The 24041-nt window shown below is 51.6% G+C and overlaps 9 protein-coding genes across 9 annotated transcripts, besides 2 other annotated features; 4 read left to right on the top strand and 5 right to left on the bottom strand.

The window, feature by feature from the left end:
* Nucleotides 1-1741: 1741 nt before the first annotated feature.
* Nucleotides 1742-1827, top strand: a tRNA (tRNA-Arg).
* A 158-nt stretch (nt 1828-1985) lies between these two features.
* Nucleotides 1986-2067, top strand: a tRNA (tRNA-Arg).
* Nucleotides 2068-2170: 103 nt separating this feature from the next.
* Nucleotides 2171-4063, bottom strand: PODANS_6_11180 (uncharacterized protein; the record flags this gene model as incomplete). The annotated part of the gene is made up of 2 exons (XM_003437496.1): nt 2171-3527; nt 3579-4063. 2 exons carry the CDS (start codon nt 4061-4063, stop codon nt 2171-2173), a joined length of 1842 nt encoding a protein of 613 aa, XP_003437544.1.
* Nucleotides 4064-6738: 2675 nt separating this feature from the next.
* On the top strand, nt 6739-8735 carry PODANS_6_11170 (uncharacterized protein; the record flags this gene model as incomplete). The annotated part of the gene is made up of 5 exons (XM_003437495.1): nt 6739-6914; nt 6969-7194; nt 7248-7389; nt 7440-8377; nt 8430-8735. 5 exons carry the CDS (start codon nt 6739-6741, stop codon nt 8733-8735), a joined length of 1788 nt encoding a protein of 595 aa, XP_003437543.1.
* A 345-nt stretch (nt 8736-9080) lies between these two features.
* On the bottom strand, nt 9081-9876 carry PODANS_6_11160 (uncharacterized protein; the record flags this gene model as incomplete). The annotated part of the gene is made up of 2 exons (XM_003437494.1): nt 9081-9294; nt 9353-9876. 2 exons carry the CDS (start codon nt 9874-9876, stop codon nt 9081-9083), a joined length of 738 nt encoding a protein of 245 aa, XP_003437542.1.
* A 949-nt stretch (nt 9877-10825) lies between these two features.
* On the top strand, nt 10826-12304 carry PODANS_6_11150 (uncharacterized protein; the record flags this gene model as incomplete). Its single annotated transcript, XM_003437493.1, has 1 exon — nt 10826-12304. The coding sequence occupies one exon, from the start codon at nt 10826-10828 to the stop codon at nt 12302-12304; it is 1479 nt and encodes a 492-aa protein (XP_003437541.1).
* Nucleotides 12305-14355: 2051 nt separating this feature from the next.
* PODANS_6_11140 (uncharacterized protein) lies at nt 14356-15176 on the top strand (the record flags this gene model as incomplete). The annotated part of the gene is made up of 3 exons (XM_003437492.1): nt 14356-14577; nt 14637-14851; nt 14903-15176. 3 exons carry the CDS (start codon nt 14356-14358, stop codon nt 15174-15176), a joined length of 711 nt encoding a protein of 236 aa, XP_003437540.1.
* Nucleotides 15177-15289: 113 nt separating this feature from the next.
* PODANS_6_11130 (uncharacterized protein) lies at nt 15290-16282 on the bottom strand (the record flags this gene model as incomplete). The annotated part of the gene is made up of 1 exon (XM_003437491.1): nt 15290-16282. The coding sequence occupies one exon, from the start codon at nt 16280-16282 to the stop codon at nt 15290-15292; it is 993 nt and encodes a 330-aa protein (XP_003437539.1).
* Nucleotides 16283-18001: 1719 nt separating this feature from the next.
* Nucleotides 18002-19216, top strand: PODANS_6_11120 (uncharacterized protein; the record flags this gene model as incomplete). Its single annotated transcript, XM_003437490.1, has 1 exon — nt 18002-19216. One exon carries the CDS (start codon nt 18002-18004, stop codon nt 19214-19216), a length of 1215 nt encoding a protein of 404 aa, XP_003437538.1.
* A 501-nt stretch (nt 19217-19717) lies between these two features.
* Nucleotides 19718-21631, bottom strand: PODANS_6_11110 (uncharacterized protein; the record flags this gene model as incomplete). Its single annotated transcript, XM_003437489.1, has 4 exons — nt 19718-20622; nt 20681-21097; nt 21162-21414; nt 21467-21631. The coding sequence occupies 4 exons, from the start codon at nt 21629-21631 to the stop codon at nt 19718-19720; spliced, it is 1740 nt and encodes a 579-aa protein (XP_003437537.1).
* A 316-nt stretch (nt 21632-21947) lies between these two features.
* PODANS_6_11100 (uncharacterized protein) lies at nt 21948-23971 on the bottom strand (the record flags this gene model as incomplete). The annotated part of the gene is made up of 6 exons (XM_003437488.1): nt 21948-22023; nt 22081-22258; nt 22323-22400; nt 22451-22963; nt 23016-23146; nt 23196-23971. The coding sequence occupies 6 exons, from the start codon at nt 23969-23971 to the stop codon at nt 21948-21950; spliced, it is 1752 nt and encodes a 583-aa protein (XP_003437536.1).
* Nucleotides 23972-24041: the final 70 nt, after the last annotated feature.

Genomic DNA, 24041 nt, shown 5'->3' with positions numbered 1-24041 from the left:
CTGGACAGCGTTAGGCCTTATAGTCGGGCTACCTTAATTAGAAAGGGGGCGAGGGGTTTTAGTATCTTTAGGGTAAGCGCGGTTCGTAGCCGGGGAAAGAATAAATAATAATAATTTTAGGGACCTAGCCGCTAAAATAATTATTTTTATTACGAAACGAGCCGTAGGAGTTTAATACCCTTAGTTATCGCCGGGAAGGCTAACCGAAGCGATAGGTAAGATATTATTAAATATATCGATATTCGATAATTACTATTACGTTTACGTTAATAATATAGTTTTTTCTTTATATATATTATTAAAAATATAAAAACGGTTATCCTTTATAACTTTAGTATATAAGTATAAATTATATTTATTTAAATTAGAGGGAAAGTATTTTCGTTTCTTTACTTTTAAGTTCCTAATATTTTAAATTAAACTAACCCGGAAATCCCTACAATTATTTATTATCGCTAAATAATATATTAAAAGGATTCCTCCTAACTAAAAATAGGAAAGAACTTTAATAATTAATACGGAAATAAAGTTTATTAACGAGCTAGTCTTAACCAATACTTTTAATTTACTTCCCGGTCTTATCCGGACTATATACTTAACTCTCTACTCGCGGATAAAAAGTTTAAAGTTTAATCGATAATAAAAGAATTTTATCCGATTAAACGAAAAAAAATTATTTCCGTTAAACCTCGCGGGGTTTAGTAAAGTTATCGGTACTTATTATCGTTCGTAGCTTCGTACTTCCTTTAGTACCCAGGGCTTATAAGTCCAGTTTAGACCCTAAGCTTTGTTTAACCCGGGCACGACCTCCATTTAAAATAGTAAGAAAACATATAAAATAACTATAATACTACAAATATACCTTTAATAGGTCTTAGAATAAACACACCTGCGTGACAGTAACTCGCTCGCAGGCCGCACTTCACGTAGGACAAAGAAAAGACACTATAGGCTCGCAGGCAACATAATAAGCACCGGATTAGCCTGATCAGAGGGCCAGAATTGCCTGCACGCGTGTAAGGCACAAAATACGAAGAAAAGAATAAAAGTCGATGATCTATCTAAAATAGAATGTCCGAAGCAGACCGCTTATATACATGACCCCTGAACCCCTGAGTCCTCTGAGAGCCCCGCTTCCTTACTCATACTCTCAGGCCTGTGGCCGCACCCCAAACCAATAATCCCTAGTTTTTAAGTGGGCCTTTTTAAGTATATTTTTTAACGGATTATACTATTATCTATAGAAAAATAAATGTTGGGATTAACAGAATTTACTAGGAGCGTAGTCGGGTATTAGGAGACTATACGTTGTTCAAACATCTGCTTTACTTCAGAGAGCACGACTCGTTGCGCTCCATCGCTTTCTCAACTAAAACCTTAATCTCCTAGGGGTTTCCCTTTGCATAGCGCCACACGAAATAATATTTGCTACTCCAAGACATTACGATACTTTATTTTCGGCGTAGTGCTTAGAATAGCAGTCTTTCTCAAGAGCTACTACGACAAGTTACGCATATCGGGATCCACCGTTGCGTTTTGATCTAGTAAAGGAGCTGGAAAACAAAAGCACCAATGTCGCTATCTATCCATAGCTACAGTCCAGCATCCAGAGGGAAAGTCATCTAGGCACCCTTTAGGCATCATTCTGTCGGACTTGTTGTCAGTCTACCGACTCTCACCAAACTATCGTTGATGATTGTTTTCTATGCTCCGCACCCGGAATTCATTAATCAATTCAATAGGTCCGCTGGCGTAATGGCAGCGCGTCTGAATACGATGTTACATTGTGCAATCAGGAGGTTCCAGGTTTGACCCCTGGGCGGATCGTTTTCTATATTTAACTACCTTATAGTAAACAACATTTTGTTTTTGTTACTTGGGACTGCTCTACCACTGTGGGCTTTACAAGTTTTATAGTTATCCAAAAAGGCGGCTGGTCTTTTTACACGAAGAGGTGTTCAATAACACACACTACTAATCCTGGTGGCCCGCTGGCCAAATGGTAAGGCGTCAGATTTCGGTTAAGAATCACTCTGAAGATTGCGTGTTCGAGTCGCGCGTGGGTCGAAACATTACTTTTGCATGAGGGTGAGACAAGACTATAATTTTTTTGACACAGGCAAAATGCTAGCTCACATTGACAAACATATATCCCTCTTATTCTCCCACCTCAGGCCTTGAGCTGCACCGCGCGCTTCGCCGTGGTCCCAGATCGCGTTGCCTGTCCGTTGAGTGCACTCCTGCATGTAATAGTGCCAGGCCGGTCAACCCGTCTCGAGGAGAAGGACCACAACCCACTGCCGGGAGGAGTTGCCGCCATAGCGCTGGTTGTGGTACCCCTATCACCGGGATAAGTTACCTGCATGTTGACCTTCCAGTCGACCAGATACAAACTGCTGCAAGTGACACCGATGGTGCCACTCTGGCCGCTCGTCCAGGTGACGGCATCAACCGACACGATATCCGGCCCAGAGAACAGCGAAACGGTGTAGGTGAAGTTACCCGTGGTGTTGTGGTTTGCCGACGAAATGGCGAGCTGGAACACGTACTCCCCGGTGGGTGCAGAGTTGGCAAAGCGAACCGAGATGAACTTGGAGTCAGACGAAGGAGTGAAAGTGGCAAGGTTGGACTGGGTTCCAGCAGACTGATCGGTCAACACGGACCAGCTCCAGGTCAGGGTGTCGTTGCTGCCCATGTTGTTGTTGTCCTGGAAGCCGCGAAGGGTAAAGGTGTCATCGTGACGGACGTAGAGACGCTTGGTGTGAGGAACGGTGGCAACTTGGCTTCCGGTGGTAGAGATGGGGATCGTGGCATCGATACGGGGGTTGGCTGTCTGCGGCTCCCCCTCGCCCGGTTCTCCAGGGGTGACCGGCCCGGCGCAAGTCGAAATGTTGAAGACGGTGACGCCGGACTGGGGGAAGGGGTCGAGGGGACCAAAGATGTTGCCATCCTCGTCGGGACCGACACCACGAGTCAGATGGGACATGGCGGCATACTCGTTGATGATGGGCTCGATGCCGGGAACGAGGAGCTCGGGTTGAATCCACTCGAGAATGGGAGCGACATACTCGCCCGCTACAATTCCGTTCCTGGTGACCACAGTCCCGCTAGAGGCAACCATGCGGTACTCACGCGTGTAGATGGAAGGGGTGGTCCCGTCGATGCGCGCGATCCACTTGTTGCGTCCACCCTCTTCGGGACGGGCCTGTCCAACACCGATAGATCTGTAGGTTTCATGGCCGGTGCAGGGATCGATATCAATGGCGCTGATGGAGACGGTGACGCTGGGATCACTCGTGTAACCGATGAACCGTGTTTCAGCCACCTCGGCGTTGGTGTTGGGAGTGTACACGCCAACCAGTGTCTCTTCCACTCTGATGTAAGCTGGGCTGCCTGTCGTGGTGATCTGAACGTTCCAGGCGACAATGTCGAAGCAGATGAGCTGGTTATGCGCGTTGCGGAAGCCTCTGTACATGATAAAGTCTCCAGGAAGGAAAGGAGCCATGACCAACGGGTCGGGGGCTTGACTGTTTACTTTGGGTTAGTCAACAGACAACTTTGAGCCAGTTCGTACTTACAAGATTCTGCGTGGGGTGCCAGTAACAACAGGCCGCTGCGAGGATGGGCAAAGTGTGTCGTTGGACGACCGAGGGACACACATGGGGAAGCCAGAGAATGAGCTAACGCTAGGGCTCTTGTCATCGGCCACCATAAAGGGGGAGGAATAGCCGGCCGAGAAGACGGCATTGGGGTCGTTGATTCGAATGATGGGGCCGTTCAGAATCTTCATGGTGCCGTCAAAGTTGATCTCCTCAATGTAGCCCTGGTTGATCTCCATGGCGAACTCCTGAACAATGATCTGGGCTGCGATCGAGACGCCATTCACAATGTTGCCAGCGACCTGTTGTTCGGTTAGTATATTCTCGACGGTGTCGGATGATGTGAGAGACATACATTGACCTCGTATCCCATGACGGCAGCCTTTTGAGCTACAAAGTCCTTCCAGGGCACATAGGCCGCTGGAAAGGTGACCAACATGTTCTTGGGAACCTGGACTGTCCATCCATTTACCGAGATGGTTCCTCCAGTGTTATAGGAATCATCGGTGGCGGTGGCACTTCTCAGGTCAGTGTTCAGGCCCACAAAGCCAGCGTTTGGTGTCACTCACTCAACAAGAGCTCCGTCCAGCCAGATGGGGATGTCAACCCCCAAGGCCCCGAGGACGAGGCAGAGAAGTGGGAAGAGCACAAGCATGGCTCAAAGTCTGGGCAGTGTATGGTTCAGTGATGAATGGTTTGATGGAACTGGTTGTCCGTGGCTGATTCCAACTGATTTCCCAAGGACACATTCCTGTGTCTTTATACATTTGAACACCTCAACACAATCTCGGCAACTCCAACCGGTTCAGTCATTTCACCTTGTACAACTTGTTCATAACTACATGACTATTCACACCGGCTCGACCTTCCAAGGTTCACTCATTGTAGACAACTGGGTAGTAATTCTGAACTGATCCCGAGGTACCTTCCCAATCCGACGATTCGATATTCTGGGCATTGCAGTAGAGATGGCCCCCCAGCTCAAGGGGCGACATAGACATGGTGTTGTTCATGTTGAAACCTCTCATCTCATTACGGAAATGGTGGGCGACTGCGGCCCAGCCGACCCACTGCAGGAGGATATCGCTCTCGGATGCTTGCCAAGGAGTATTTACAAAGACAATGAAACCGAAGGTTCGAGTATGCTTGGCTGCTTGGTGATGACCAAGGGGTAGGTCTGTCAAGTGTGTTTGCATCCCTTAGCTAAAGGCCCCGAACCGACACCCTCTGATACTACCACCGTAAATTAAGCGAGACAGGATAGATAAAGCAAACACCTATACTATACCGGCCATGTCACAAGATCGACCAAACTGCCGAGCCTCAACCACGGTTCGCCACCCGCGGCAGGCCTAGAGCGGGCCTGAGTACTGGCAGCTCCCGAGCTCTCTCAAAATAGATTCACCGTGCTGCGTCCAAAGCACCCAATAGTTCAACTCGCTCGGTTTCATACACCGTTCTAGAGAAACGAGCTCATTTCTTTTTAAATGGGAGTTGGACTAGCGATTATCATATTGGTTCCGGCAGCGGCAAGTCTACCCGACAGATGTCGCGTATTCCTGCTCCTTGTGTCTGTATGCATCCGCGGAGGATTGTGGGCACCTTTGTCTTGACATGTGCAGCTGGCAAGCCATCGAAGTAGGTTGCGGGGAAAGTTCCGTCTGCTCGTGTTCACTCCCATATGTATAAGGCTTAGCGCGGGAGTAGCCATTACAGACGCCTGTCAATAATTCGGATTTAGGGTAGCATTCGTGGGTCGTGCCGTGCGGAGATGCAACCACGACGCTAACTCCGCCCCCAGCCGAGCTCGCTTGTTGTGTTCGTTTAGAAGTGCCGAACCAGAGCTGCTGTATCGACGGAAACACTCCCTCGTCAGTCAGTCGGGTCAATGTCAATCCTGCAGTGGCAGACGATACAGCGATGAAAACGTCTGACATGATGCAAGCCTTGGGCTGTATGGCGGGCAAGTTGACACGGGGTGACATGGGATGACATGCGGGTCAAGGTTGTGGACATGGAGAGCTCGGTCCAATCATTTCCCCCCTTGCCCCTTTTCTCGCCGCAAACATGCATCATTCACGTCGTCCATCGCGCTTCGACAGAAGCCGTAAAGAAGCAAATGGGTTGAAACATGGGCTCGGAATCCGTCGGATAGCATCCTGGACACGATGCCAAGAATACGAGATAGAAAACCAAAAGAGGATAACGCCAGAGCGATCCATGTGCGGGAGTGAGGCGCTAGTAGCGCCATCGGTTTAAGTCAGGAGCTAGCATCCAGCTCTTCGGGGAAACATATGGAAGAAGCCAAGTGCAGAATCGTGCCTGGAGATTCCCTGATCTCGTGCAAAGTCTAGACCTGAGCCCTAATGCAGGACATTGATGTTGTGATCCCGCCGTGATGCCGCTGCTAAGCCTCAATTTATTGAACGCCAAGTATACCGTCGGCCTTGGGGAAACCAAGCCGTCAACGGCCTTTTCGATGTTAGTGTCTTGACAAAGCTTATCTCGGCTAAGCAAACCACCATTTCTTGGGAAACAAACGGTCAGACTGGGGTAGGAAGATATCGATAACAAGGCCTCTCTGTCTCGACCACCACGTGTGGCTGCCACGCCGCGAGGCTCTCGTTGCATGCTCTTGGTGCCAATAATCAAGGGTAAGAATTCCCCTTTTAGCACACACCGAATGCAAAGGAAGAGGCGCTCGTCAGTCACCTGGGGCCACTTTATGACTGATGCATCCACCACAAGGATCTTGGCCAAACACCCCAGCGTGATATTGAAGGTGGTGGATGCATCCACGCTTGCACTTTCCTCAGATTTGAGTTCATGAGGTCTACAACTTGACGACTCAAGGAAGTTCTTGCCGTCTTGCCCCGTGCCCACCACCATCACGATCCAATTGACGAGACTATCGGTTCACTAGCACCATCACATTGTGAATGGAGCTGTTCAGAGTCCAAATAGTGGCGAGTTGAGCCCAAGCGGCGCAAGCCGGGCGTCAAAATGATTCACTGCTCCTGGGACTCCACCTCCCGAGTTGCGAGGGTGTCGTGAGGAGGGATAAAAGAACCAGACTACCTGCGTCTGGGACTCGAAAGATATCTCTCCTCAAGCGGCTTCCTCCCTTCCATCTCTCGCAATGTTGTCCATCCTCACTTCCGCTCTTCTCGCCGTCTCGGCCTCGCCTGTTGTCTTGGGTCGGGCTACGCCTGAGCAAAAGCACAAGCTGGTCGCCAGAAAGGATTGGGAGAGTCCTACCTATTCGTGGCTTTACCAATTTCCTCTGCCTATTCCTCCGGTCAAGACGCCCAAACTGTGAGCTTTTCTCTCATAATCTTTGCTTCACTGGGGGTATTGATTCGATCATAGGACCGTTACCAACCTGGTGACTGGCAACCCCATTCACTATTACGAGGTCTACATCAACCGGTTCACCCAACAAGTGTATCCAAACAAGGGTCCCGCAACTCTTGTTGGTTACGACGGCATCTCTCCCGGCCCGACCTTTATCGTGGAGAGAGGTCATGAGGCTGTTGTGCGCTTCGTCAACAATGCCAGCATCGAAAACTCGGTCCATCTCCACGGGTCATACTCTGTGAGTCTCCTTGTCGTTGCTTTGATGGCTGGTGACTGACATTTGTCAAATAGCGCGCTCCTTGGGATGGTTGGGCAGAGGATGTGACCATGCCAGGCGAGTTCAAGGACTACTACTATCCCAACCAACAGGCGGCCCGTTTCCTGTGGTACCACGATCACGCATTCATGCATACTGCTGAGAATGCATATTTTGGTATGATGGCCATCTCTGCAGCTTTGTTTTCATCCGCTGACACATACAAGGCCAAGCTGGGGCCTACATTATTCATGATCCTGCTGAAGACGCCTTGAACCTTCCCTCAGGTTACGGTGTTCATGATATTCCTCTGGTGCTCTCTTCCAAGCAGTACAACAACAATGGCAGTCTGTTCACCACCAATGGTGAGACGGACTCGCTCTTTGGCGATGTTATCCACGTCAACGGCCAGCCCTGGCCCTACTTCAACGTTGAGCCTCGCAAGTACCGCCTCCGCTTCCTCGACGCTGCCGTCTCACGCACCTTCAAGCTCTACTTCCAGCGTCAAACTGGCAGCTCAGCCAAGATTCCTTTCCAAGTCATTGCCACAGATGCCGGCTTGATGGCCTCACCAGCCACCACAAACGACCTTTACATCAGCATGGGAGAGCGGTACGAGGTTGTCTTTGACTTTTCGCCCTTTGCTGGCCAAAACATCACCTTGCGCAACACGGACGACGTGGGCCAGGACGACGATTACCTCCACACCAACAAGGTCATGAGATTCATCGTTGGCAACACCCCAGTGACCGACACCAGCTCCATTCCCAGCACTCTGGCTACTGTCGACTGGCCGACCTCTGATGGAACCGGTGTGGACAGACACTTTAAGTTTGACCGCTCCAATGGCGAGTGGCAGATCAACGGAGTCGTCTTTGCCGATGTCAACAACCGTGTGCTTGCCAATGTCCCCCGCGGCAAGGTTGAAATTTGGGAGCTCGAGAACGGCGGCGGCGGATGGAGCCACCCAATCCACATTCACCTGGTCGACTTCAAAGTCTTGTGGCGCTCGAATGACGATGGCAGACCGGTCTACAACTACGAGGCCCAGGGTTTGAAGGATGTTGTCTGGCTTGCGCCCAACGAGATTGTCAGAGTGGAGGCCCACTACGCCCCATGGGACGGAGTCTACATGTTCCACTGCCACAACCTGATTCACGAGGATGTAAGTATTCTTCTGCCCGTCGCCCTGAGCGCAGAGCTAACCTTGACACTAGCACGACATGATGGCTGCCTTCAACGTCACTGCTCTGACTGACTTGGGATACAACGAGACCGCGTTCCGTGACCCCATGGAGGCCAGATGGAGAGCCGAGCCGGTCACGGCTGCCAAGTTCACCACGGCTGCCATCACCGAAAAGATTCAGTTCATGGCCGGACTGCAGCCCTACAACAATGTCGAGGAAGTCTTGGAGGTTCTCGACGAGTACTGGGCCACGCACAGCAAGCGTGACGCCCAAGACCCTGCTCCCAAGACCAGAAGAATGAGAATTGAGGGCGGGAAGGTCAAAGAGGTCCGGTGATATGATAAGGAATGATATTTGGAGTGGGTGCAGCGGTATAGGTATGGGTATGGTTTTGTAACAGTATGTACACATATGGTGAGAGGCAGGGTACATAGCTTTTAGGGTAACGATGCAATGTCGAGTTTTACGAATCCGTTCAGAGACACATGAGTGGCCAACTTTGGCATCCACCAAGCAGTCACGTCGCCAGGATCAAAGTGATGGAAACCTTGCGCAGCATGGAGACCAGGGCAATGTTATGTTTACTACCCCTAAACCCCTGAGCCATGACACCACAATTTGAGCACCCAAAGAGACAGCTTTTGTAGGTATCTGATATATCATAATCATTAAGTCATCAATCTACTCCAATGTCCACAGCTCACCCGTGGCCTGGGCCTCCTTGACGAGCTCGTTGTAAATGGCGAGCTTCTCCTCGTAAATCTTGACCCAATCCTCTTCCTCCTCTCTCTTGCTGGCTCCGCTCCCACCAAACGCTCTAACGGCAGCATGGTAGACATCCGCCAGAGCACGGCAGACGGCACCGTGGCCGTTGGAGCTGCACTGGTAAAGAAGACTGCGACATGGTTAACATCCATTCAATGGGCCGGTAATTCCACAAGACAGGTACATACTCAACCTTGAACTTGTCGTCGATCCTCTTGCGATTGGCATCCGTGAACCGGCTTTGCTTCTTGTAGTTTCTGTAACCAAAGTCGTGGCGGTGGCAGGCGGGAGTGAATGGGAAGCCAAACGGGTTGTCGGGGGAGTTTGAGCAGCCATCCGAGCTCCAGTCCAGAGACGCCGGGTTGCGGTTGTTGCGCCTGACGGTGAACTGAGGGAGGGTCAGAGTGAAGATGTAGTTGTCGGTCGTGGCAACGGCTGTCTGTCTGGACGCGATGCCCGACGAGTCGGCCGCAGGCAAGGCCAGGACGGCGGGGAGAAAGGCGAGGAGGGAGAGTTTCATGGCGGCGGCTTTGAGAGGGGGTGAAGAGGATGAGGAGCAATGATGAGGTCTGGACGCCAATGGTATGGCTTTATACTTGATCCCTCTCTTCGTCTCCTCCTCACAACGACAAGGAAACCATCGGCGGTTTCCGACCAACTGCTGGTCGTCGGTCGCAAAACGGGGTTCTCGATATGGACGAACCTGCCTCATCCAGCAATGCCAACCGAGTAGGCCATGTATGACAACGGTTCGGGATGCCACGCTGACGATCAACTTTGCCGGATGCGGCAGGCCTGACAGTGCAAGATCATGGTGATACAAAAAGAAGAGCACGTCAAAAACGTGCGATGATGGCTGGCTGGGTCATCAACACGGCCGAAGCTGGGTTGTGTAGACATTTGCGTCGCAACGAATGGGTCACGAATGCCCGTGTGCGGTTAAACAGCGACCTGGTTGGCTAAGAACAGATTGGCCAAGATGGCGAAGTGGTGATTTCGAAAACTAGCTTACTAGACTAGTTGCTCCGATTCGGGGCTCCTTGTGTCCGATGTGACGGCGGACTGACAGTACAGAAGGTTAAAAGTCTGGTTCAAAGCTGGGCTGGGACGGTTGGAAATGGCGGGACACTCTCGTTTCAAACACTTATAATTCCTACGCGTCAAATCCCAACCCCCAACCCGTAACCCCGCACTCGCTTCTCGGCGATCAGGTACCCGCAACCCAAACAAAACACGTGGTGGCGTTTGTCGGCTCTTTGGGTAAAATGACGTTTGAGCCCAAGGTCACCAGTCATCAAACAATCCCCTCCGAACTGTGGCATACAGCGTTGCAACACTCGCCAAGAGCGGCCAGCATCTTATCAACCAGTCTTGGGCCCAGGCTCAAAACGGCAGGCAGTCCAGGATACCAAGACGCGTGAATCCCCCACGATGGGGCTCCAACCTCCCCCAGATAAGACGGAAGACTACTACGACCTTGGCGGACTTTTTACATCGACCATACACCACCAGAACAGCCACGAATACACAGATATGGGTTCAACCGGGGGGCTCGTGTGGGTGCTACGGGTTTCAACCATGATAGAGGCCGTCAAGTGCTTTGGAGCGGGGCGGCTCTGACAGGACCCCGACTGCGCCATGACATACTGGGGTCTTGCTTTATGCCCTGGGCCCCAACTACAACAAAGCCGTGGGCTGCCTTTGATGACGAGGAAGGAAGCCGAAACCTGCGGCGGGCCAGAGAAGCTGTGGTCGTGGCATTGGCAAAGGCGGCGGCAGCGGCGCCGGTGGAGCGAGCACTTGTTGAGGCTCTCCAGCATCGGTACCCACAAGATCGAGGAGAGGCCAAGCAGGGATACGTCTGGGAACCACACGTTTGCGCAAGCCATGGACAGTGGCATACAATGCTACACCCAAACCATCCCGACGTGGCCGCCGTCTATGTCGACGCCTTGTTGAACCTGACACCATGGGACCTCTGGGACTTGCGAACAGGAGCACCGACCAAGGGGGCGAGGACACTGGATGCCAAAGCGGCCTTGGATGACGCCCTCACCAAGCACCCCAACCACCCTGGAATGCTTCACCTCTACATTCACCTCATGGAGATGTCGGCCCAGCCGGAGTTTGCCCTGAACGCGGCCGACAGACTGTTGGGCATCATCCCCGACTCGGGCCATCTCAACCACATGCCATCTCACATTTACATGCTCTGCGGAGATTACCGTTCCGCAATAACTTCCAACTCGGCGGCTGTGCGGGCGGACCAAAAGTTTGTGCAAAGAGACGGCGCCATCAACTTTTACAGTCTGTACCGCTGCCACGACTTGCATTTTCGGCTTTATGCTGCCATGTTTGCGGGACAGTCCGCAGTGGCTCTAGAAACAGCCCAGTTGCTCGAGGAGGCGATACCGGAAGAGCTTCTGAGAGTGCAATCGCCGCCAATGGCCGACTGGCTGGAGGGATTTCTTGCCATGAGGGTACATGCGCTCGTTAGGTTTGGTAAGTGGGAGGCCATACAGCGTCTCCCTTTACCAAAAGACAAGTCGTTATACTGTTCCACGACGGCCATGATTCTCTACGCAAAGGGTGTGGCTTTCGCCAATACCGGGAGATTCCAAGAGGCCGAGGAAGCGCGAGCTCAGTTCCGGAGTGCAGTCAAGACCGTGCCCGCCTCAAGGACAGTCTTCAACAACCCGTGCCAAGGTATCCTAGCTATCGCCTCTGCCATGTTGGATGGAGAGTTGGAGTATCGTCGGGGAAATATCGAGCTGGGGTTTGAGCATCTGCGCAGGTCTATTGAGCTGGATGATGCTCTGCCGTATGATGAGCCCTGGGGCTGGATGCAGCCGACCAGGCATGCTTATGGGGCTCTGCTGTTGGAGCAGGGAAGAGTAGAAGAGGCCCTTGCGGTGTATGCAGCGGATTTGGGATTCGATGGCACCCTTCCCCGAGCCTTGCAGCACCGAAATAATGTGTGGGCATTGCATGGCTATCACGAATGCCTCACCACGCTCAAGAGGGAGGCCGAGGCCAAGATTGTGTGGCCCCAGTTGCAGATTGCTTTAGCGGTAGCAGATGTTCCCGTCATGGCTTCCTGCTTTTGCCGGAAGAATCCAGGTGGCACCCACAAGCTGTAGACCACTGCCTTGAATTGACTGGGTACTCGAGAGACGGCTTCCCTTTTGCCTCGTCACTCTGGATTGGATGTGGCATGAGTCGTCGGCATGATAGCCTCTTGTCAATCAGCGATCAAAATACACATCCCGATTTTCTGCTCCAAATCCATGCCAAATCATCTCTCCCACACATGCAGCATCATGACTTGGTTATCACCCCTCGATGATGGCCTACAATAACTGGCATTAAAGAAGGGCTTCTAGATATTCCATAAGCAAATGACAACAGTTCTTCACGGAGGAAAAGACTTGAAAGTGAAATGGATTAGGTATTCAGATGGTGAGCCCCACTGACCCTGAAACCTCAGGTTAAAAACTGATTGTCCGTACACGACAACACCAAAGGCTTTCGGGCCGGGAATGCTTGCGAGTACAACCTATCGCGGTGGGGTTTTACATACAGAGACAGACTACCATGCACGTCGACTAGACTCTTGGCACCACTCCAGACACTGCGCACGTTCTATTCCCCGGCTTTGGCCCATGACTGGTAGGCCGATCCCTTGAATTTAGACATACATCCGTTGGTGGGGGTCGTTGCTCCAGTTGTAATGGTGGTACTTGGCCGGTTTGGCAAGAGTTGATTTGTATTGAGAGATGGGGTGGAAAAGAAAACAGGTCTGCTGAGGAGAAGTGTACCCCCATATAGAAAGCCACCTCGGCACCCTTCGTAGGTATTTCTCAAGCCATACTGGTCAGCCCCACGGCATGGTTGTCTCTCGAAGGCTCAAAGAAAGATAGACATTTGTCCGCCCCAGGGTTCCAACGAGAAGCTGAACGAGTAACGCTCGACGGCCATGCCCATCTCCGGCTGTCGAGATTCTACGCTCGCGTGCTATTACACCATGCACCCCACGATTTGGCGCCGGTGGTCTATCTTGCTCCAAGTAGGAAAACGTAACCCGGTGAAACGATGGCTCAATGCTACCCTCCAGAGCTCCCTCCGTCTTTGCAGGTTTTCAGAGAGAAAAGGCTCCACAGCACGGCAAATAGCCAGGATTTGGGAAGGTGTCTGCGCCCCCTCGAACACACAACACGTTGTAACACGACTGCAAAGATAGATGTAATGAACAGTATCTTGACAGTGGTGTACCTATCTGGCTGTCTTGTGGTGCAGCGAGGTCCGAAGACGAATGAGAGTCTGCGGGAGATCGTGTTGGTGTGTTACTCTCGGAGACGGCAAGGAGGGGTTAATGCAGGAACTCGCTTTCAAATATCGACCTGGCTTATGGAAAATTCCTCCAATTTTCAAAAGATCAACACGCTGATCGGCCTCCCAGAGCTACTTGGTACATTAGACACTGGGCCGCGGCTGGGTAGAAAGTTGGTTGAGGAACCATGGATTTCCTCTTGCCCAGATGCAAGCTTACTTGTGTCATCGGATAGTTGAAAGCGCATTCCGGTCCCGTTCACCGTCTTGACAAATGAATCGGGCATCGCGATCAGAGTCCCTCGCTAGCATGGACCGCGATCTCGACCTCGAGACGGAGAAATTCTCGATTCTATACCTTGGTCATGCTTCACATAAAGGTCCGTCCATGAGGGCAAGGGGCGGCGCATCGAGGTGATTTGGGATCAACGCCCGATACAGTAGTGGCAGATGATGACCAGCGGCCACGTTTGTTGAACGAGAAGGGCCGTTCGGTAAGATGCCAAGTTCGGCGATGCTACCTGACTACCTATCTTACCTACGAGGCTTCTCCACCACACTACGACGAAAATGCGGGGAATGCCTGTCTGCCATCTTTCGCGCCCTGAATGGTGGGAACTTCCGATTGTGGAACATACCTCCGAAGACTGAAAGTTAAGGTACAGCATCGCCAGGAAACGAGTGTGGTAGCCTCAAGGTCGTGGTGTAGGCGATATGGGAGTGTACCTCGATCACATCTGCCATGTTGTACGGGAGATGATCATGTATAAGAAGACCAGGAACCCGTCGACTTGTTGTCCCGCTCCCTAGCAGCAGGCATCCCTCCATCTACCTACCTTCCCATCAGTCCCATCTCTTCATCATGCGTTTTCTCACCACCATTGTCGCGTTCACCGGGTTGGTGACTGCGCTCCCTAGCCGCATCGAAGAGATCAGGTCGCTGGACCTCCTCGAGGACCTCTCAAAGAAGCAAACTCTCGTGACCCGGCAGAGCAGTCAGACCAGAAACGAGCTCCAGACCGGTGGGACTTGCCCTCCGATCATCTTCATCTATGCTCGCGGCTCCACTGAGGGCGGCAACCTTGTAGGCGCCGAATACCTGCTGCAACCTTTGAACATATGCTAACTCACCACCACCGACAGGGCTCGTTGGGACCGTTGATCGCCGACGTGCTCGAGGCCAACTATGGCGCCAACAATGTCTGGATCCAGGGTGTCGGTGGCAACTACAAGGCCAACTTGCTTGACAACCTGCTTCCGGACGGCACCACAGCAGCTGCCATCACAGAGATGAAGAACCTCTTTACCCTGGCCAGCACCAGATGCCCATCGGCCAAGATTGTGTCTGGTGGCTACAGGTGAGCAGAAGCAAGTCCACATGTCCATGTACGGCGCTGACATCTCGACAGCCAAGGCGCTGCCCTCACGGCTGCTGCCATCCGTGACAGCACGGCCGCCATCCGGGAAAAGATCAAGGGAGTTGTTCTGTTTGGCTACACCAAGAACCGGCAGAACAATGGTGGGATCCCCAACTATCCTTCCAACCGCCTCACGGTATTCTGTGAGAGTGGAGACTTGGTGTGCTCAGGGACATTGATTGTGACACCTGCGCACGGCGAGTATCAAGACGAGGCTCGCGATCAAGCACCCAAGTTCCTCATTGCTCGCATCAACGCCAGCTGAAGGGATTATGGGATGGGAGGGAGATAGGCTCCAGGTCATGGCTGGATCAGAACTTGGGCTGAATGATGTGATGCGTTATGAAGTTAATCAAACTCATGTTTTTCAATTGGACTCTACGGAAATATGCTGGCCAGTACGTTGCCATAATCCCGATACGACAACCCCATCTTTTCGATATCGTAGTCGTTCCAGTACCCTCCTCCGGCAAGGGTACTTTGTTGATGCCACTGGGTAAGTCGGGTTCGCGCCTGAGCAACAGTGGCGCCGTAAACTGGTTTGGCGTCATTGATGACCCAGATCAGAGGAACAACCTTCATACCCAAAAATGTTTGCCATCCAGGAGGGTTATTGTATGCCCCGCCGTCGTAGCATTGTAGATACACCCGATCAAGCAGCCAGTCTTGTTCCTTGAGCCCCTGATTAAGTTGATTCTTCACGTTGAGCCAGAACTGGGCGTTCGTATATGGCGCGATGGTGTATTTGTATCCGATCTGACCCAGCATTCTTCCAAAGGCAACCGAACTGTTGAGATCATAAATGGATTCGTCGTCATTGTTGACGGCATCAAGCATCCAAGCTTCCTTCAAGGCCTGAAAGTTGCGAAACAAAGGCGTCTCTGGCCCTGGGCCTGGTGTCATTATGAGGTTTCTCACATTCTGGGCGTTCATCGAAATCTCCAGCCTCGTGGCGCCGGTTTCCCCCGTTTTCAGCGAGCGCACCTTTTGGGCCAGAGCATCACCCCCAACATAGACCCCGCCAGAAGCAACTCGCACATCTTGACTTCCAGGCGTGTTGGAATAATACATGATGTCGCCATTGCTCAAAATGCCCACGCCAAACATGATGAGAGTATTAAAGCCCGACGTCTTGAGGGCTGTTGTATTAGATTTCATGACATCTTTGAACAGGAAAATGCTTCGAACGCTGGCTGCCAGAGCAAGATGCCAGATGATGGGGAATAGGAACAGGGATCGCATTGTGGGATTTTTTTTGGCATGGTGAGCCGTGGAGTGGGTGATTTGACCTGGTGGGGGGATGGATAATTGAAAGATATATCGAGAGCTCCAACTGAAAGCAGCTCTGCTGGCTCCGTTGTCCTGCTCCATTGGGACCTGGAAATATTCTATCGTATATTAAAACGAAACTCGAGACGGGGAAATGAAACGTTCGAGGTTTGGTTGGAGTGGTGGGTAAATCTGAACTTCGGCAGTTGGTACCAGCCATCCATTCAACATGGTTGCTGGGGGATTAATCAGCTTGAAGTTTCACAGCCGCCTGCACCTGGTTTACTGTATGATGGTGTCCCTGCTATCTTCGGTTGGAAGTGACTTTTGCTGTGCCAAAGCAATAAAAGGTCTAATCGGCACCTGCTCGACTGATGAAGGCACCATTTGCTTGATTGACGACCTTTGACCGGTCGATCAAATGGTGGAAGCAGAAACCGATTGAGAGAAGAACAGAGCTCCAGCATTGACTAAGGGAGAAGCTCTTGTAGAGGGGGGCGGCATCGCAGAACTAGGAGCGACGGAAGGAATAGAGATAGAAAGGCAAGAAAAAAGCCATGCTCTAAGAAATAGCGATCAAACCAGGCGGATTCGACTGGGGTGAGGCTTGTCCGAAGGAGGTCAAAATCATGACTCGGTCGAGGTAGACCTATGAGGGGTCGGCTTGAAAGAGGTAGGTAGGCCAAGGGAGGACGCGGTCAAGGAGAACCCCCTAGAGGGGGTCTTGGATGAGGGCAGCGTAAAGGATGCAGAATCAGAAGATATGGAATCGGACGAGCTAAGCATGAACATGAAGGCAGACTTGGGGGGTGCAGACTTGATGGAGGCAGGGTGCTCAAACAACTCGAAGAGGGCTTGGAGAAAGAGGCTTGATGCAGGTGGTTCCAGTTGTGGAAATGAAGTGATAGAGCGAGCGGTGGATGATGAAAGCTGACAGAGATCTGCTACAGCTGGGGTTGCAATGGAGGAGAAGTTGCACGCTAGACTTGGTAAGGTATGGACAAGAATCAATATTGTTTCCCGTACATGTAGGTATACCACCAATAAAAGACAAAAGACTAACGGGATGGCGCCCCAAATACAAGGCACCTAAGCAGTTATCATTAGGTATCATAACTAGGGGCGGGGGTTGATTTCGAGCGTTGTCGATTGGAAGAAAAGTCCCATGACCATGACGAGGGCGTGTGAGGTTGCTGGGTGGAAAGAGTCCGAGTGGAACAGTGAATTGCGAGCAAATAGATGATCTTGCTGGTAAGCTTGGCTGGGAAGCTTGAACGCACTACAGATAAGCAACAGTGAAAGATCTCGACAACAAAGAAGAGCAGCCTTTGCTGCTGCAGTGAGAAAGAAGTGCAAGCGGGGCTTGGTGCCTGTCACGTCCTAAACAATAGCTGAATGATACCTACCTACCTATCATCACTTACCACCTCCACTGCCGGTTCTCATGCGAGGCGCCATTCAATAGCACTCTGCAGGGTGACATATCACCATCATACTAAGGGTCTCTGTGCATATGCCTGGATCTTTTCGAAGGGCGATGTCATGAACTTGGGCGCAAATAGACGCACTGCGGGAATTTTGTGTTGATTTCATGTTACCTATTGTAGGCAGAGTGGGTAGTGTGCGTCAGTACGGTGGGTTCGTGTCAGAAGTTGTGGTATATCAAACAGTCAAATCGAGGGGGGAAGGATGGTTGTATTTTCTTGCTATCTAATGTCCCAAAAACTCCCAATTCAAACCACTCAACGGTGGGTTCATTCCACCTTCCCACAGTAGCTGCTATTTATATCGGTGCCATCTTCATCCTCTCCTGTGAGCTTCATGCTCCCTGATCTTCAAGTCCCGCGACTGATACTGATTATGAATGCTACGTCCATCGGAGTGGCCCCTGAAGGTCATGTCTTTGCACCTTTTCTAATGCACTCTCTTATAACCCCCTTAATTGCTGTCCTCATTATACACCGCATTCTTCTGATCATCCAGCGCATCTATTTCCACCCTCTCTCTTCGTTCCCGGGCCCAAAATTGGCAGCTGCAACATCTCTTTACGAAACGTGGCATGCCCTCTTTTCACGCTCACCACTGTCATGGCCTGAACACCAGCGATTTGTTCTGCACCCCAAATATGGCCCTGTTGTGCGCATCCGGCCAAATGCCTTGCACATATCTGATCCCGACGCCTTTCGAGATGTTCACAAGGTCGGCAGTAAGTTTACAAAAGCAAAATACTTTTACGTTCCCTTCCGCCTCTCCAATGCGCTTTTTGGTTCGACGGACCCGGATTTCCACCGAAAAAGACGTTCGCTCATTGCACCCATGTTTGCCAAGGGTGAGGTGATCAAGCTCTACGAGGGCTTGATAAAAGGCAAGCGGGAGATGATGGTGGGGAACATCAGATCGTTCCTGGAAAGGGGTTCCAGTGTGGTGAACATGAAGAATGCACTGGCTGGGCTAGTCGTTGATGTCGCGGCAGAGGCCATCTGTCAGACATCCTACGGGTATGTTTGTTTGATCTGGGTTGTTCAAAAGCCTGCCTATGCTTACCGTGCATCAGCTTGTTGGAAACTGACACGCTCGAGGCACACCCCCCTTACGAGCTCAGTCGACATGCTCGCGCAGTCCTGGACAATAGTCAAGTACTTTCCTCCCGTCGTGCCGATTCTCGAGGTCGTCCCTCAATCTATCATGACAAAGTTGATCCCTGCTGCCACCGGACAAGCCATCATCAGAAACACCACAGCAGTCGAAGTGTTTCAAATTATGAACGAGCAAAAGAGGCCTGCCGAAAAGCCAAGAAGCAAAGAGTCATCAATCATCGCTAGGCTGTTGGATTCCCTGGACCCAAACACTGTCATTGCCGAGGGGTACACAATACTGGGAGCAGCATTGCACACTACACTCTGGTCGCTGACCCGGACTGCGTACTTTCTGGGTGCCTACCCTGCCGTCCAAAACAAGCTGTTTTCAGAACTGAAAGCAGCCTTCCCCGACAAAGGCTCAGACATCACCAACTCGTCTCTGGAGGCTCTGCCCTAGTTTTCTGCTTTTATGAAGGAGTCGTTGCGGCTGGCACATGCGATCCCTGGGGCCATGCCTCGTGACACGCCAGCCCAGGGAGCTGTATTATGTGGATATGACATCCCCGGCGGCACGGTTGTGGAGACAGACAATTATCACGTTCATCACAACGAAAAGATCTTTCCGGATCCGGAAAGGTTCGAACCGGAAAGATGGCTCCCCGGAGGAAGCTCAAGGGGCATGGAAAAGTATTTGGTACCCTTTGGCATGGGCAACATGATGTGTGTTGGTTACACGCTGGCCAATCTGAATCTCAACCATGCTGTCGCGGGCGTGGTGACAAACTTCAAGCTGGATCTTACAGAGCCTCTCCGGAACCAAGGGTTTCCCTTTGTGATGAATTGGGTTTCTGTGTACCGGGGGCCCTCGCTTGATTTTGTTGTGGATAAGAGGGACAGCTAGGGATGTGCAGTCAGAGGAGCTAGGATACATTGTGTCTTTGTCAACTTGGGCCTGATCTCACATTAGCATCCCCAATATGTTCATAACAGGCTCCAACACCCACAGCACCAAGCTGATGCACCCAAAGACATCCATAGGCAAGCCAGAGAGTGTAACATGGCCAAAGAACCCTCCTCTTCGCTCAACCGTGGCCCACAGCTCCTCCACCAACACGTGCTCTGCACCTTTCCACTTCCATAGGCCCGTCAACCGGAATTTGGTGTTGAAATTAGCTCCCAAAGCCCATACTAGAGGCAACTTGTACCACCCGCCATTGCGTCTGCCCTTTGACGTTTGATATGCCCATCCTCGCGATAAAACTTGGGAGAATCCTGATGCAGCTCCCATGTCAAGTGCAAGCTGATATGCATAGCTCTCGTGGTCCACTCCGTACTGGATTCGCGATCTGTTGTTCATTTTGAGTTTGTAATGTGGCTCATCCGTGATGCTCAAGGGCCTTGGTACTAATCCAGGGCGCAAAAGGTTGACAACCCAAAGTTGAGCTTGTAGTTTGGACAACGGCGGTATGGCGCCAAAGGATGGGCGGATAAACCCAATAAAAGCAACAGAAGGATCTGTCGACTTCCAGATGGATCGTGTATCAAGGCTTTCTGGCGTAGGGTGATCATCGGAGAAGAAAGGGAAAGTCTGTGTGTATCCTGTTGCAAATATCACCACATCAGGCTTGATCCTTTGGCCCTTCAGGCGGTGGAATTCGGGACGGTTGTTGCTCCGAAAATGAACGATGCCTTGTTCGTCAAAGTGGGTAGGCCAGGGTGCCAGGTCAATGTGTCGACCACCAGTCTCTGCTATTGGCACCTGAATGAGGGAAGACCTGATTCTCTGGACAATGGACGATTCCCGCTCTTGGCGATATGGGGCTGATAGATATGGCATGGCCTTGTTGGATTTGTTGAAGAAAACTAGTAGAAATGTCAGCTTCCGAGCAACGGGACGGAAGAAAAACACACAGACTTTTACTGGCGTGATACCGCTCATCCGATATCCCCCCTATCCACTGTGCCATTCCATACTTGGAGCCGCCAACCAACCAAAGGGTCGATTGGATAAAGATATCATAGTAATGCCACAGCAACATTTGGTCTCTCATACGGCGGTGGACGTAGGCCGTATCAAAAAGACTAGCACTGCCGCTGTCGACCGGCACGTTGAGTCTGTTCGGGTCAGGCTTGTTACCAAGAATGGGCAAAATGACAGGATCAGGAACTCTCTTGGGCGCGCACAAAAATCCATCGCGGTGGCTCATCAAGCCTCTTTTGATGGGGCTGTGCATGGCGAGGTATCCCAGATCCATGGCCGTTTCGCCACTACCCAAGATAAGCACCGTTTTCCCCACTCCAAACTGGCTCCTATTCTTGAACTCGGACGAGTGAAAGACTTTTGATACTCGGTCCACGCCGTTGATGGTTGGGGATATTCGGAGTAACGTGGAGTCCGGTACAAATGGCCACGGCATCGCATTCGTGTTCTGCAGTCTGTGGACCGTCTTGCTGCCGATAAGTAATGATATGGCGCCTGTTCCCATTTTTGCGGATCGAGACAACGGTAATCGAAAGTTTGATGTGCTCCCAAAGCCCAAAGTGTGTGCAGTAATCGTTGAGGTACTCGACATAACGGTCAGTCGAATGGAAGTCCGGGTCAGAGTCCTGAGGCCTAAAGTCGGAAAATGTCGTAAGCTGTTTCGAAGATACAAGCTACAGTACACTTGGTGAGCCGGTGAGTGATCAAAGCATCCCGCAAACATACCTCTCCATCCTCATATGTGCGATGAACAAACGTCCCCCCCATCAATGACTCGGACTCGAACAAGATCGGTTCGACAGGGTCAGAACCCAGAGAGTCACAAGCTGAGAGCAGATACTTTAGTGTCACTAGACCCGAAGGCCCGGCACCGATGACTGCCACCCGCATATTGTTTCAGAAAAATGGAAACCTGTGCGAGGACCGTGGCGGTGACCAGCCTGTGAGAACTGGAATCTGGAGCTTTCATATATGGCCAACCGTTACCTGAATATGTCTAGGCTGTCAGCATCCTCAGGGCCAAGCAGCCAAAAACGCTAGCCTGTGACAAATACACTTGCATGCATATATCGTCATGATTGCGACAGTGGACACTCGGTTCAATTTGCCAAAAGCTGATCCTTCTCTATCCAGCAGACATTCCCCTTTCGAAACTCCCAGCAACTCAAATCCAAACAGGGCAAAAGCACCCAACTTGTACATCGACTCAAGTTGCTTCCAGTGGTCTGTTTTCCATGGTCTGGCGGAATGCCTGCAGTGCGGCTCGGGGTTGATCCGAGGATCTAAGACGGCCAAGTGTCAGCGGCCAGAGTATGATGGACCAGAAACTAAAAACTCACACAAGATGCCCCGCACTATACACTCGAAGCCAGCTCAAGTTCTCGACCGTCTTGAACTCGCCGAAAGATGTTCCGTTGACTTGATAGGCGCTCATGCCTCTCTTGACAAAGTCAAGCTGCCCAGAATAGTCAATCGCGTTCGCAACAGCAAGATTGCCCATCCAGTTGCAAAGATAGTCTGCGCCAGGCATGCATGTCAGCTTCATTGACAGATAAGGAAACCAGGCCAGGAACAAACACACCGGCATCCCCGGCCCACAACAGCACTCTCACACCTGACTGGACAACCTCGCTCAGCTCACCGAGGAAGGATCTCGATGCTGTATCGCTGTCAGCGCGGCGTAGCCCAGTCGCCCAGAAAACAACTCACGGTCTCCGGTACTGTCAAACAGCCCCCAGGCGACGTCGGAACACTCGGTATAGTCGCGCTGAGCGCCAATGGCATCCTTCACGTCAGACCTCGCCAGATACTCATGGTACATATCTGTTCCTGGGATCCCAGTCCATGTGTCGACCCTTCTGACGTCGTACAGGTCGAATCGCTGGAGCTCCACGGTAAAGAGACCCAACGCATCGTAACAGGTGTTGTGGGCATGGTTGCAATCTTCCGCTGTCCCTGCGGTCACGGTGCAGTTTTGCAATGCCGGAACGCATCGTTGTTGGTATAGAGTGATTCCAGTTGAATACTGCGACTGATTCACAAGTTGCCTGTAGTTGTTGGTGAGTCCAAAATCGAGGTACGCAGGAAACTGGAGCTTGGGGTCGACCCAGCCATTGTTGATTCCCAAGGCGATAATGTCGATCTTGACTGCGTTGGAAACGTTTTGGTCTACGACCTTGTTTTGCTGCTGGATAAAGCGGACGATGTCCGGCCCGTAATGTCCTGAACGCTATCAGCCTACGCGAAGTATTGTGCACCGCAAGAGGATACCGACCGCCATAGCTCTCAGTGAAGAGGCCAAACTGTGACTTGGCTAGCTCAGGCTTGGCAGCAAGAAAGGCCTGCAGAAATGTCCACACATAGATTGAGCCCTGGGTGGTGGCGTTGACTTGGCCTACCCCATAGCTTTCGTCTGTTAACCGGGTTCCCTGCGCGTTGAGACAGACCAACAAACCTGAAGCCCACACCAACGGGCTGATCAAGGTAGAGCATGTTGGCGTAGCTGTTCCAGCTCTCTTCATTCAACACTGGGTCAGATCCCGCTGGCGATCCATCAGGAAAACGACAAGGCCCATGTTCGACAAAGAGACCAAGCATCGAGCTGCATCCTGGGCCACCGTTGAGCCACAGAGCCAAAGGGGCGGTTGCAGGGCTGTTGCGAGACTCAAAGAACCAAAAGAAGAGGTTGATGTCCTCGCTGATGCGAATGTATCCGCTGAGTTGATTCACATTGGGGGTTGTCTCGCAGATACCAGAGTTACTGACTATCGAAAGCTTGCTGTTGGTGTCCGCGTGGTAAAAGGTACGGTAAGGGATGCCGTTCACGACTTCCTCATTCCACTGAGAAACAGCAAAGGAGCAAGGAAGAGCCGCTGACAGAAGCAGCAAGAGACCAAACAAGCTCGCCATGTCGACAGTCTTTTGAAACGTGAACCAGGCGGTCAAGATTTCCTGCTCATGATATGGATCTGCTGTCGTCAAAAGAGCACCCTGGCCGGGGCATGAGCTCAGAAAAGACCAGATGTCCATGTTGTCCAGACTGTGACACACCGGTATGCCAAAACCAATATCATTCCCGCACTGCAACACGTCAAGTCGTCGCTCCGAGATCTCGTGCCTCTCAGGGGCTGCCAAGCGAAATGCAGGTACCCTAACCCTAGCGTGCACACTCCAAACTCCACAGTGGACACATCTCCAACGGGCAGCTCCGAAGTGCGTTAGTTGAGTCATTCCTCAAACTGAGGAGGCAAAAACACTGAACGACCTCGTCTGGACTCACTCACCCAGTGATCACCCACCC

This window comes from Podospora anserina, chromosome 6 (genome assembly GCF_000226545.1).
Source record: "Podospora anserina S mat+ genomic DNA chromosome 6, supercontig 4".
NCBI lineage: Eukaryota > Fungi > Ascomycota > Sordariomycetes > Sordariales > Podosporaceae > Podospora > Podospora anserina.
Note: the sequence above shows the minus strand (reverse complement) of the source record. Positions and strands in the feature narration are given on the sequence as shown.